This window comes from Crocuta crocuta, unplaced genomic scaffold, assembly GCF_008692635.1.
Source record: "Crocuta crocuta isolate KB4526 unplaced genomic scaffold, BGI_CrCroc_1.0 scaffold16, whole genome shotgun sequence".
Taxonomy (NCBI): Eukaryota; Metazoa; Chordata; class Mammalia; order Carnivora; family Hyaenidae; genus Crocuta; species Crocuta crocuta.
The window spans coordinates 15,295,176-15,308,282 of NW_027531893.1; the positions used below are offsets into that span (position 1 = coordinate 15,295,176).

At 46.3% G+C, this 13,107-nt stretch overlaps 1 protein-coding gene and 1 long non-coding RNA gene across 2 annotated transcripts in view; one reads left to right on the top strand and one right to left on the bottom strand.

Moving 5' to 3' along the window:
• LOC144239204 (uncharacterized) overlaps positions 1-5,401 on the top strand; it is a 141,404-nt gene extending 136,003 nt beyond the window's left edge. Inside the window, exon 6 of the long non-coding RNA XR_013337337.1 lies at positions 5,164-5,401. This is a non-coding gene — a long non-coding RNA (uncharacterized LOC144239204). The remainder of the gene's footprint in view (positions 1-5,163) is intronic.
• On the bottom strand, positions 569-12,802 carry UMOD (uromodulin). The gene is made up of 10 exons (XM_077773200.1): positions 12,703-12,802; positions 10,768-11,541; positions 10,554-10,661; positions 8,942-9,150; positions 7,853-8,001; positions 5,764-6,009; positions 3,221-3,383; positions 2,541-2,622; positions 1,762-1,803; positions 569-630 (listed from the first exon to the last, which is right to left on the bottom strand). The coding sequence occupies exons 1-10, from the start codon at positions 12,800-12,802 to the stop codon at positions 569-571; spliced, it is 1,935 nt and encodes a 644-aa protein (XP_077629326.1).
• Positions 12,803-13,107: the final 305 nt, after the last annotated feature.

Sequence of the window (13,107 nt, forward strand, 5' to 3'; positions counted from 1 at the left end):
GAGTGGAGGGATTGTGTTTCCTGCTGTATCCGCAGCAGAGAGCACAGTGCCTAACACAGAGGAGATTCTCAGCAAATATTTCTTGAACAAATGGATGTATGGTTGGATGAAGCTCAAACACATCATGTATTTTATCTAAGGTTGCACAGTTCAACCAGTTGAACCCAGTCTCTTCGACCAGAGTGTGAACTCCATGAGTCCTGGTTTTTCTCACCACAGGATCCTCAAAACTATGGCCAATTCCTACATATAGTAGGTGCTCAATAAAAAAAATACTTATTGAATGAATGAATAACTTCAAAGACTGAGCTTTTAAAATACTTATTATTTTGCCACACTTTTTAAGGAGACATGGGACCTTAAGTGCAGACACGTCACAAGTCCCATTTTGAGAGAAGGTAGAATTTAAAGATACAGGCCATTTTGTGATAGCGAGGATTAAAGGCAGGGCAAAAGGAACAGGGTGATTGAAGTGTGAGTTCGTTTTTCTGTGGCTGGAGCACTAAACTGCATCACTCACATTCAGCAGGAAGTGAGAACCACAGAGCACAGGGTTTCCAGCTGCCAATCACTGAGACATCAGGGTCAAGGAGGCCGACAGAAGCAGAGGCAGCCAGACCTTCAGGAACCCTGCAAAGAAAGCAATTACAAGTCTGCTGCTAATATTGTGCTTTTGTGCAAAAATAACCTAAGATACCTCCTCTAGACTGACCAGTTAAGAAAGGATAGCCTCTCTGGGCTGATCAGTTAGAAAAAGGAAACTTCTTTCTCTTTATCTGCTCTGAAATCCAATTAGAGAAAGGTGCCACTCAGGGGAGAAAAAGGTGGACCAGATTGAAGAAGACAGTCTTTCCTCTGGCCCTAGGATTGGTAGCCCCCCTCGAAAGGACACTTGTGCAGTGCCCAACCTAATCAACCATCCTTGGTAACCTTTGGATATTTACAGAGTACAAGCCTCTTAGGGACACCTTAGATCTTTAGTTCCAAGCTCCCTGGTACAGGGTTGGACTAGTTCAGATAAAACACTAGGTTGGTGTAACAACTCCTTCAGATCTAGGTACCAGGAGCCAAGAAGGGCAACAGTTACATGGATTTACTTTTCATCTAGATTTTCAGACAAGTTAGTGTCTGTGAAAATCAAAGGCCATAAAATGCCACCTGTTCCATGGCCTTTGTCATCAGAGGAGCAGAGAAACAAGATTTCTTATTTGTCTGTTGTGTTCATCCTGGAACTAAGCATGGTCCTTGGCATGTAGTCACACTGAACATATATTTGTCACCTGTTGAGTGAATCCTGAAAAAATGTGTTAGAGATAAATCACAAAGCTTCAGGAAGTGCCCAGGGTGCAGATCAAGTGTGTGCATGTCTACTGGGTATATGTTTGTTTAAGTGTGTGTGGGTCTGTGCCTGCAAAATATGCACGCATGCAACTCTAGCTGTCCGTGTATGTGTGTGTGTACAAATATGAATATATGCATGTGACGTGTGTGTGTGCACATGCACAAATGTGTGGGTGATGTACATTCTGATATGCCAGTCGGTGCATGCCTGTGTCTATATGCACATATGCACTAGCAGGGGGCAGCATACATATATGTGTATATGTACATCCCTAGGACCAGACGTTTCCACAGATGCAGTCACCTCTTCAGAGCTCAGGCCAAGCAGTCCAGGTGCTTCAGCACATCCTGGGCTCATAGATGAAAGCCATAGAGGAAGGTTCTAGTAGATGTCCCCAAGAAAAGGGGACCTGAACTTACCCAGGCTGCTGGAAGCAGCCCTTGAGACTATGGCCTGGACATCTGTAGAAGGAAAGAGAAGGATCAGTGCAAGAAGAAGGCATGCAGTCGGCAAGAATTCAGAGTTATAACCCTTCAATTTGTTCTTCTCCTTGCACACAGTATAGTCTTTAAAACCCAGATCTGATCATGTCATTTCTCTGCTTTGTGCCTTCAGGGGTTCCCCACTGCTTCCAGGAGAAAGGCCCTAAACCTTAGCAACAACTGTTAAGTCCCCACATGGTCTGGACCCCCCCACCCCCCACTGCCCCCGGATCAGCTTATCGTATCCCAACATCCTCTTCTTTCCAGCCTGCCTGGCCTTTTCTCAGTTCCTCTAGCAGGCTGGGCTACCTCCCACCACAGGCCCTTTGCCCATGCCGTACCCTCTGCCTGAGATTCCCTTCCCCTCACCCCTTTTCCCTGACCCCTCTTAGTTAATCCCTCCTCAGTTTGAATAATGCCTGTTCCAGTGGTCTCTAGGTTCCATGTGAACCAGGTCTCTCTGCTTTTGCTCACCACAAGATCCCCAATCACTAGTATAGGTCCTAGCATATAGGAGGCACAAGAACAGATTTGCGCAACAGAATGAACAAATGACTGGGAGCTGGTAAAAGGCAGCTTATAGTCCACCTTGCCCCACAAAGTCAACTTGCTCCAGTCTGAACACAGTAAGATCCACATGTTGAGTTCTGTCATCCCTCCTCATCTCCAGAGAATATTCCCCACCAGGAGCATGGGGAAGGAAGTGTCTCTCTTACTTTTTCGTGTGATGGGACCCAAGTTCAGGATGTGGGTTTGGTCTATGATGCCCCCACTGCGGAATCGGGCCCCGGAGCAGGTCTGTAGGAAGAAGGCAATGAAGAAACGCTTCCATGAGGGAGACTGAATGTGGTCCTGCCGTGGGGAATGGGCTGCCCTCCTCACTGGGGCTTCCTCCTGCCTCAGTCTGGGGCTTGAGGATGGGAGAGGCAAGGGTTGTCAGGAGATCTGCATACCTAAGCTCATGCCCCACCTGTACCATTTGTTAGGTGTACAATCTTAGGAAAGTTACCAAAGTTCTCTGAGCAGCTCATATAGAAAAAGGAAGTAATAAAATTTCTCTCCTTTAGTTACTACAAATAATTTAAGAAGTTAACCCAGATAAGGTGCACCTGGTGCTTTAAAACGTCAGCTTCTGTTATCAGAACACAAGCCTGCAGATAAGCCAGAACATTTACCAGCCAATCGCAATGTACTGATCCTGCCTGATTTCCCAAAGCTTAGGTCTCTTACCTGGCCATGCCTACCCCATCTTACTGCTCATTCTATTCCTGGGCTAAAAGAGAAACAGCCAAAATGTTTGTTTTCTCTTAGACCTTGTGGCCAAATGTCTTTGGTTATGGGAGATGGGGGAGGGGGAGGTTATGGCACGCAGCCTGAGGGAAGAAAGGCAACTTACAGGTTTGCATTTTTCATTAACAGTGTCACACAGATAGACTTCACAGTGCAGGTAGACCAGGTCATAGTTCCCAGCAAAACGGAACATCTGGACAGAAAATCGTCCCTGAGGGGACTCCCCATTCTCCACTACCTGGATGGTTGAGTCCTCAGTGCGTGGACATCTGGGAGGTTTAAGTCATATAACATGGTTGGTTAAGTAAGCACTCTATGGCCAGTCTGGGTTCAAATCTCACCCCACCATTTATTATTAGATGTGTGTCTTTAAGCAGCCTAATCTCTCTGTGCTCCAGTCTTCCTATCCATATACAAGGACTACTATTTGTAACCCGTTTCATAAGATAGCTGTGAAGATTAAGTGAGTTAACTTTTCAAAGCGCTTACTATAGTATATGACACATAGTAGATGCTACATATGTATGATGCTGAAGTAAAACTGTGGTCAGCACAGAGTTGAAACAATGTAATAAAGCCAGCGTGGTTTCCTAGGACATGACATTCAGGATCATTAGCTTACCATTGCTTTGCTGTCTTCTGTGTGGCTGGTTCTAACTATAACAATGGACAGCTTCTAAGTCCTGAGGGGCAATGGCCAAATGGGAGTGTGTGTGCCCATCTGTAGACATACACAATGGCACCGAAACTCAAAATTGCACATGCAGTGACTCACGTATATGCTGGGCTGGATCAAGATACATGGGCAGATAAATTGAGCATCTTCTCTGCTGTTTTACATGATTTGCTCAGAATTGATTGAGGAGAGGGCCTGGATGCTGACTGCAAAGAGGAAGAACTGAGAAGGGAACTCTGTGCTTTGTGTCCTCCACAATTCAATCTGATTGCAAAGGTGCACGCTCCACTTGGCAAAATAAAAGCTCTAAGGTTAAGGGGACCCACCGCCGGAAAGCCCCATGCATGCAACCTGAGCAGGGCAGGTTGAGTGAGAACCCTTCTCACTTCTCCCCAGCCAGCTCCTCCTTACACATCCTGAGATGTTTGGCATCCCTCTTAGACTGGTGGTCCCAGTCTAACTCTCACACATGACCAGACAGAAAAACAAAGGCACACCCAACATTTCTTCCTGCTTCTTTTTCACAACTTTTCAAGCATTTCACAGAATACATGCTCAACTGCACATGTGTCCATTTCACATATGAGAACACGAATAGAGAGATGAGACGGCTTATGTCTCTGGACTAAGAAGTAGCAAAGCCATGATGTGAACCCATATCTTCATGATGGCCCAATCAAGATCATCCCACCCCTTTTCCAAAATTTTTTTTGCCTTACCTAGACACCACCTTTATGTATGTTTTCCTGTGTTTCTCAACACCTATATTATTATCTACTTACTATTTTTATCAAATATATGTACATTTTTTTGGAGTACATCTAACTTTTTAGAAGAGTCTTCTGATCCTGACCACAAATAGCAAACCAGTATCACTTGCCATAAGCAAAACATGACCATTTACAGATAAATACAAAGTAAACCATGCTATTAAATTTTAGTTAGCTACTGTCACAGCTAAAGGCCCTAAAACAGACTTACGCTTTCTTTCTGTTGCAAAGGGGATTAGCAAATAACAGAGAGGTGTAAACGTCAGATGAGCACCCAACTAAGACTTTTCCCTTGATGTATTCAGGACACATTCTAAGAACTAAAACGGGAATAGGTCACTGTCTTTCTGACTATGCTATTAAAATTGCAAATGCCCCTCCCCTGTCCCTGCTTTGGGTTTTTCCTATAGCTCCATTACCACTGACATGCTATAGATTTATCTTGGTTACTTATTGGTCGCCCCCTTCTTGGAATATCAGCCATCTGAGGGCATAGAATTTTGTCTGTTCTGTGCACTGTGTTATGTACAGAGCCTGGCACACAGGAAGCTTCCAAAAACATCTGTTCCATTTTGAATGACGTTGTGAATTACTTTCTCACAGTGTGGCCCACGGCTCTCCAATGCCTCTGGAGTAAAAAGCAGCACTCCTGTGTCCTCCCTTTTACAACTGGTCCTTCATTCACTGTGTCTCCAGCTCACTCCTCCCAGCCAAATACTGCTCACTTGCCTCCTGCCCTGGGTGAGTGCACCTTTCAGTCAGGTTTCTTAACCTTTTCTTGAGTCCTGGACACCTCCAGCCTTCTGGTAAAGCCTATGTATCCCTCCTCAAAAATAATGTTTTAAACACATAAAGTACCTAAGATTATAAAGGAAAGCAGTTGAAGTGTAGTTCTCAAAATATTCAAACATTTGATATATGCATTATATATTTACATATCTATTATATATAAATACATATACTTATAAGTATATATATTGATAATACATTAAATAATTTCTAGTAGAAACTAATATTCTAGTAACTGAAAGTATTGACGTGTGCAAATGTTCTGCTAATACTTCTATGATTTGTTGCCTATATTCATAATGGATGGTGATGCTAAATTTTCAGCTAGAGATTAACAAATATAAAGATGTACTTTATCCTAAATCCCAATCCAGAGGCTGCCCCCTTCTGCCCTGGTGAGGCCCAGGGCCTCACCTGTCCTGGATGATGAAGTACTTCAAGGGGTCCGTAGCATTGCTGCTGGGTGTGGCGTAGCAGTTGGTCATCAGCAGTGCAAACCGGGACAAGTCACCCCCATCCAGCATCGTGCCCACGTAGAGAAAGGCCTCTGTGGCCAGGGTCACAGAGGAGCCTTGGTAGGGCTGTGTGTAGGTAGGGCTCTGGAAGAGTGCCATCCGCACAGTGAACATGCCTGTTCCACCCACACTGATGTTTAGGGCACTACAGGGAGAGAGGGGCTGGTGAGAAAACCAGATCTGAGAACAGCAACACATGGCCTACCCTTTCTGGTCCATAGTCCTGGGCAGCCCCTGGCAGCTCTCTGCATTTTTATCCAGCAGTTGGACTGGAACCCACCCACTACTGCAGTGGTTGCAAACTGCAGTGAGCAGACATGGGTCACCTGTGCATCTTGTTGAAATGCAGGTTCTGGTTTGGTAGGTTTGGGTAGGGCTCAAGGTTCTGCATTTCTAACAAGTACCCATGTGTTGCTGATGCTGCTGAGCCATAGATCAAAATTTTTGTAACATGTCCACCCCCCTCACTTGGTAGCCCTTGCCTTTAAGAAGTGCAATAAACAAATTCTCAAGGGAATCGCCTACATTTCTTCTTTGGTCTCAACCTGGAACAGTTAAAAGGACGGCTATGAGTCCTACAGGCCTAAGTCAGAGTTCTGGTTCTACCTATAGCAGAAGACGGGTTTTGTAAATGGGTTCTTTATAACCATATTGAAAATAGCTACACTGATGTAAACTTCACAGGATGAGCCAATAAAGGACATTATAAGGATATCTGATACCCTAGAAATAAGGTATATGATAAAAACCCAGTAATGTAGAAGTCTATTTTATAGGTGAGGAGTGGGTTATTGGCTTGGACTCAGATTTGAACCAAGGCAAGATTTCTAGCTCAAACCAGAGAGATGTCTGCACACAAATGTGTTGTTCTCTGAAGTCTGTCAGGCTGAGACATGGCCACATTGCCTCAGTGAACTGCTTGGCCAGATGATGCTCCAGCCACTGGCAGACAATGAGCAACCTTCTTCCCCCAAGTCAGCCACGCACCCTCATCAGTACCTAGTGCCCTTCCTCCAGTCTGGTTGGCTCAAAGAACATGTAACCATGGGCAAGCTTCATAATGAAGGCCATGATAGAGTGGGGCTCTGGGCCTGATGGCCTGGGTTTGAATCCCAGCTCTGCCACTTACTAACTTTGGAGAAGTTACTCAATCTTCTCTGAGCCTCGATTTCCACATCTGAATAATGGGAATAATAATAACAGTAATATCTACACCTTAAGGTGCTCTAAGATTTCAATGAGATGCTTCCTATAGAGCCATTAGCACAATGCCTGACATATAGTCAGCTCTTGGTAAGTGCTTGTTATAATTACAACTGTAATTTTTTCCAACATCAGCATCACTGGACTGTGATTCATCCTACTCAGAGATTTTCAATTTTTTTTTAGCAACAGGATCCTTTTATAAAATTATTTTTAATATTAAAACATCATGTGGCACCCCATATGGGTGGAACTTTTCTGGTTCACCTTGCAGGCATCCCCAAAGGCACTCAAGAGGCATAATTTACAAATCCCTCTTTAATCAACTCCTCCTTTTTACAGAGGAAGGAAGGAAACTGAGGTCCAAATATAGCATATGATTTATATATCATATAAACAGCAGATCTGGACCAGGAACTCTCCCTCCTTCCATCTGGCCCAACCACCCTGCCCCTCTGATAAGCCAGAGGCCCTAATATTTGACTCACATATGCAAAGCACTGTTGTGCTTCTAAGAAAGTACTGCTAAATCCATTTCACATAAGACCGATACCCAGGGTGGGGCTATCAATTTCCAAAGCCATCTTGTTAGTATGTGACAGAGCCTGGATTTGAATCTGGGCTCCAGAATTCCCAGTTGGGCTGTATTCCATTGAGAATACTGCTTCCCAGTATCCCCACCCAGCTCCTTATGGCTGGCAGTTGACAGGGCAGCTGAGGACCTGGTGTTTAAAGAGTCGTGGGGTAGAGTCGGCAGGGGCACTGGGGGCCCTCTCTGGGCGCACCTGACCATTGGCTGCAAGGAGGTCTTCAAACTGACTTTCATGTCCAGGGGGTAGGAGCATGCAAAGTTGATTTTGATGTTGAGGTCACGGATGATGATCTCATCTGCCAGGTAGAGGGTGTTGCTGTACGTTGCATGGGTTTCATTCCTCTGTGTTGGGGGGGGTGGGAGTGGGAGAAGGGGGCATAAAAATCTGAGTAGGACTCAAAACCAAAGGAGTTTCTCTGCCCTCCCAGCTGTCATAATCAGAAATTATAACAAAATAGCAGGCATCTACAAGCATGCATCATGTGCTAGGTCCTGAGTTAAATGCTCCTCTGACATCACTGCATTAGCCCCTTCAATGACCCTGAGGGGCAGGGTTACTACTCCTTGTTTTATGATGAGGAGACAAGGTTTCTTAGAAACTGAGTAACTCTGAGTAACTTGCCCACAAGATGTGAGATCTTATAAGCCTGGGCTCTTCTGGTTAGGCCATACTTCCTCTCTCAAAGACTAAAAACCATGTCCTGAGTCATTGTTAATGCTAGAATTTTAAATCCTGCATGAAGCAAATGACAACTTCCTTCTTTCTTTCTTTTGTCTTCTTTCCTTTTCTTTCCAGGGGATGAGGGAGTTGGGGAAGCAGTATTCACTCAGACATTGGCCTCTAGGTCCCTTTTGAAGAGGTTTCTGTAGGTGAATTCCTGGTTCTCTACATACCAGTGATGCAGGTCCTTGCCTCCCAGGACTACCCAAGATAGATAGACCTGCTTCTGAGCCCAGTGTCAATACCTACTGGCTGAGAAGAATCACTGCCCTGTATAGGTCCTTCTGTTTCCATCTGTAAAATGGGGAACTGTCATCAGGATCATTCTCTTTATTTGAAGCTGACATTTATTAAGCACTTACACTGTGCCAGTCACTGTCCTCATCACTTTACATACATTAACTCATTCAATCCTCAGAAAACCTATGAAGTAGGTACTGTTTTCCCATTTTACAGTCGAGGAAACTGAGGCACAGCCAGGCTCATACAACTAGGAAATGGTAAAGCTAGGGCTTGAACCAGGCAGTGCTCTCACTCTATTCCACACTGTCCAGCACATACCGTCATCACTGTCCCACAGGGGCCATCCCTGGCTGGAGTCACCACAGATATCCAGTCCCGGTCTCCCTTCTCAATGAAGCCCGAACACTGGCTGTCACGCAGGTACATGAAAACCTTCTCAAAGCCCAGGCTCTTCAGCTGGCACTTGCCCAGGGACACCTTGATGTCATTGGCCCCACACTCCAGTCTGCGCTCCAGGAGGGAAAGATCTGAAATAGTCAGAGAAGGTGGGATTGGAACCCTGTGACCACAATTCAGTGTCCACCACATCTCCAGGAACCGCTGGTTGGGCTAGCCACCACCTGAGGGGCACTTAGATTAGCCTTTGTTTGTGCTATGGTCTCTCTATCAGAGGGACTGAGGCACAAGATTGGACTATGAGCAACACTGGATGCTCAGGGCCAACCATCAGCCCCTTGTTACCCTTCATGTGGATTGTATACAAAACAAAATATTATTTTGGGACCATTCACCCCCCAGCATTAAATAACACTGAGTCTCCATAAAACAAAACAACAACCACATTAATTACAACATCTTTCCATCCTTTCTCTATCAAAGAGATAGTCCTCACTAGCTACTAATATTTTTAATGCTATTCACTTGCTAATTTCCATTTTAAAACAACAGAATGCAGATATCAGGCTAAGTGTTTGGGGAACAAATGAATATCTAGCTGGATTTTTTTAACTTTTTAAAATTGAAGTATTACACATATGCTGGAATTTAATAACATTCTTTCCTTGTATTCATTTTTTAAATTATTAAATGTTTTATTTATTTCTGAGAGAGAGAGACACAGCGTGAGCAGGGGAGGGTCAGAGACAGAGGGAGATACAGAATCTGAAAGAGGCTCCAGGCTAGCTGTCAGCACAGAGCCTGACGCGGGGCTCGAACCCACGAACTGCGAGATCATGACCTGAGCCGAAGCCGGTGTTTAACTGACTGAGCTACCCAGGCGCCCCTCCTTGTATTCATTTTTACTGTTACCTTCTATTGAAGGTGTTACTTGCCACAGATAGATGCCGTAGTGACCATTAATGTCTCAAGTTTATTTAAAAGAAGGATTCAGTCAATATAGTGAAAAACAAGTTAATAATAAAAATCACGGTAGAGGGTAGTACCTTGTTAAAGCAAAATTATAAAGCTGGAACTTGGATGTGACTAAAATCATGACTGAAGTGTGGGAGATGCTATCCTGCTTCAATCATTGTACATATGGGGAATCTGAGTCTTAAGAGATGGCCACAGCCCTGACCTGGGTCCTCTAGTTGTGAGTGGAAGAAACCATTGGCTGGTCACTAGTCCTTTGTTCTTGAACTGTAAAAATATGCCTTAGGTAGCCTTTGGGTGTGGTGTGCTAGCCTCAGAAAGAAGGAGGGGATAAGGAGGCCCCCCAAGTGCTAGGAGCTTTGGGGTCAACTAAAATGACACCAGGAGCTCAGAGAGCTTCTGCTGGTCTTAATAGATATTACTGGACCTGCTTTTCACTCAGATTGGATGACATGCATCCCCATATCATCCCTACATGTCCCCAACTCACACACAGGAACGTGTCCCTCCCCCAGTTACTGACATTTCTCAGCACCTTGCCTCCTCCCACTGTCCTCACCAGTGACGTTGAAGTCCTGTTTGCACTGGCAGCTCCATGTGCCATCATCCGATTTGCAGTCCTCGTCTATACCGCACTCCTCACACGTCCCCAACACAGAGCTGGGGTCTGCAGGGTCACAGACACAGCCAATCAGCAGGGATGCCCCCCAGCCTCCCATGGTGCCCACCCAGGCCTGGAATGAAGGTGGGGGAGAGGGGAGACGCCCACTCACCTGTGCAGTAGGCCAGATAGCACTCAGGGGGCGCAGTCAGGTTGTAGACATAGTAGCCCGCACAGGCCTTTACTTGGACGGGTGCATCCCACAGGCAACAGTGGCCACTCCAGTGTGCACAGGCCGTGCGGCTCACGATGCCCTCGTCACTGGACGGGTGCGAGCCATTCAGCCACATGGGTGCAGCCGTACTGCAGCTCAGGACTGGCACGCATGTCTCCGCCAGGCGCACGCCACCCTGCCCCATGAAGCGGTACCAACCACTCAGGCCTGAGTCGCAGGCATAGCCCGCTCCATACTCGGTGCTGCGCCAGTACTCATCCAGGATGCGGTGCGCCTGGCATGGGTCGGCGCACACAAGCGCGTCGCCCTCGGGCACGCAGTCCAGTCCTAGACCGCAGGAGCCTGGGGAACACTCACAGTGCCACCCATCACCCCAGTAGCCGGCAGGACACACACATGAGTAGTTGCCTCTGTGGTTGATGCAGGTGGCCAGGGAGTGGCAGCCGCTGAGCCCCGGCTCAGCGCACTCATCCACATCAGTGCAACCCAGCCCAGGCGTCAGGCGGAAGCCATCAGGGCAGGTACACAAGTAGGAGCCCAGCGTGTTCACACAGATGCTGTCCTCGGAGCAGTTGTGCACCCCAGACATGGCACATTCGTCTAGGTCCATGCACATAAGGCCATTGCCAGTGAAACCCACGTGGCAGGAGCATGTTGTGGCAACCCCATCCTCCATGCAGGTGGCATTGCTGTGACATTCAGAGCAGCTTCCTGTGGACAGAAAAGCCCAGCCTCAGAGTGGTGGCAGCTGGGTCAGTGGTCACCCGGAGAGTCTTCCTGCATCTCTTTGGGTACCATGTTCTTTGGACTTAATGGAGGACTCCCCCCAAACCAAATACCAGAACTCCCCTTATGATTCCACTGTGTATTGTTCTGTGTTAAGCATTGCTTTCAAACTGTATCTTATTTAAAAATATCCATGTTTCCATATCCAGAGGAATAACACAGAGTTCTTGACACAATGGTATGATTAGGTGACCCTGACACCACTTCCCCACCTTTGAACATTTAATGCTTTTTGCTCAGATCTTTCCTGCCTCCCCTCTGAAGACTTCCCCAGCTCTCTCAGACAGGGGTGTTCCCACTTTGTGTGACATCCTCCATGACAATAAAAGCAGTAAAGATAATGAGCTATTGTTTGTTAAGCATTTACATTGGGATCTGTGCTTTTCACTCATTGTCTCATTGAATCCTCCCCAATGGCCCCTGTGGGATTGCTTTTGTATTTCTCCTTATTTTAAAGATGAGCAAACCGAGGTTCAGAGTGTTTAAACCCTGTGCTCTGTTGGTAGCAGGACCACAGGACAGGTAGCAGGACCTGCTCTTAACCAGGACACTGACATGGCATTTACTGTGCCCCAGAGTTCTCCAGCTCGGGGGAGAGGCCCAGTTCCCTTCTCCAGGGATAAGCTGAAAGCTAGATGAGGATGATGCAAGACCCAATGGAATGACCTCTTAAGAATGCAAGGGGAGGTATTTGGGAGTCACTTAGGTGTTTCAAATCTCCTGTGTGGTTAAGTATGTTCCTGACCTTCCAGGAAAATGGCAGGGGACCTTAGTGGTATTCTAGACTCTTGCCTCTCAACGTGTGATCCAAGGACCACAGCATTAGCATCACCTGAGAGCTTGTCAGAAATGCAGAATTTCAGGCCCTACCCCAGACACATTGAATCAGAGCCTGCATTTTAGCAAAATTCCTGAGTCCTGTATATGTGAAAGTATCAAAAATGGATTTAGGATAAATCGAATTCCAAGCATGATAGGAGAGGGGGTGTGATCTCCTCTGCTAATGGTGGCATTGTTTCCTACACACACACACACACACACACACACACACACACACACACACACACACACACACACACGACTTACTTGCTTCTGAGGTGTCAGTGGCTACAGCTGTTATGACCCAAGAAGTTACCACCACTGCCATCCACATCAAAGTTGAGGTCAGAGAAGAAAGCCGCCCCATTCTTTCTGCTCTTCAGAGCTACTTCTGCTGTGGGGAAGACCTGCCCAAAAGCAAAGATAGGTTGACCACCCCCCCCTCCCCGGGGTTTCCTCCCAGTTTGTGATGCTTGGAGTCCTGTGAACAGAGGTGAATGGGATAAAAGCATGATCTAACTCACCTCCCTAGAGTTGGGAGGTCTGCTTTTATTGTACACTGCACAGCTCCAGAAGATGCCATTTATATGGACTACAAAAAGTATGCAGTGCTGTGGCCCCTGCTTTGGTGGTTTTCTCATCTGTGATCTCACCCTTACTCCCACCCACATT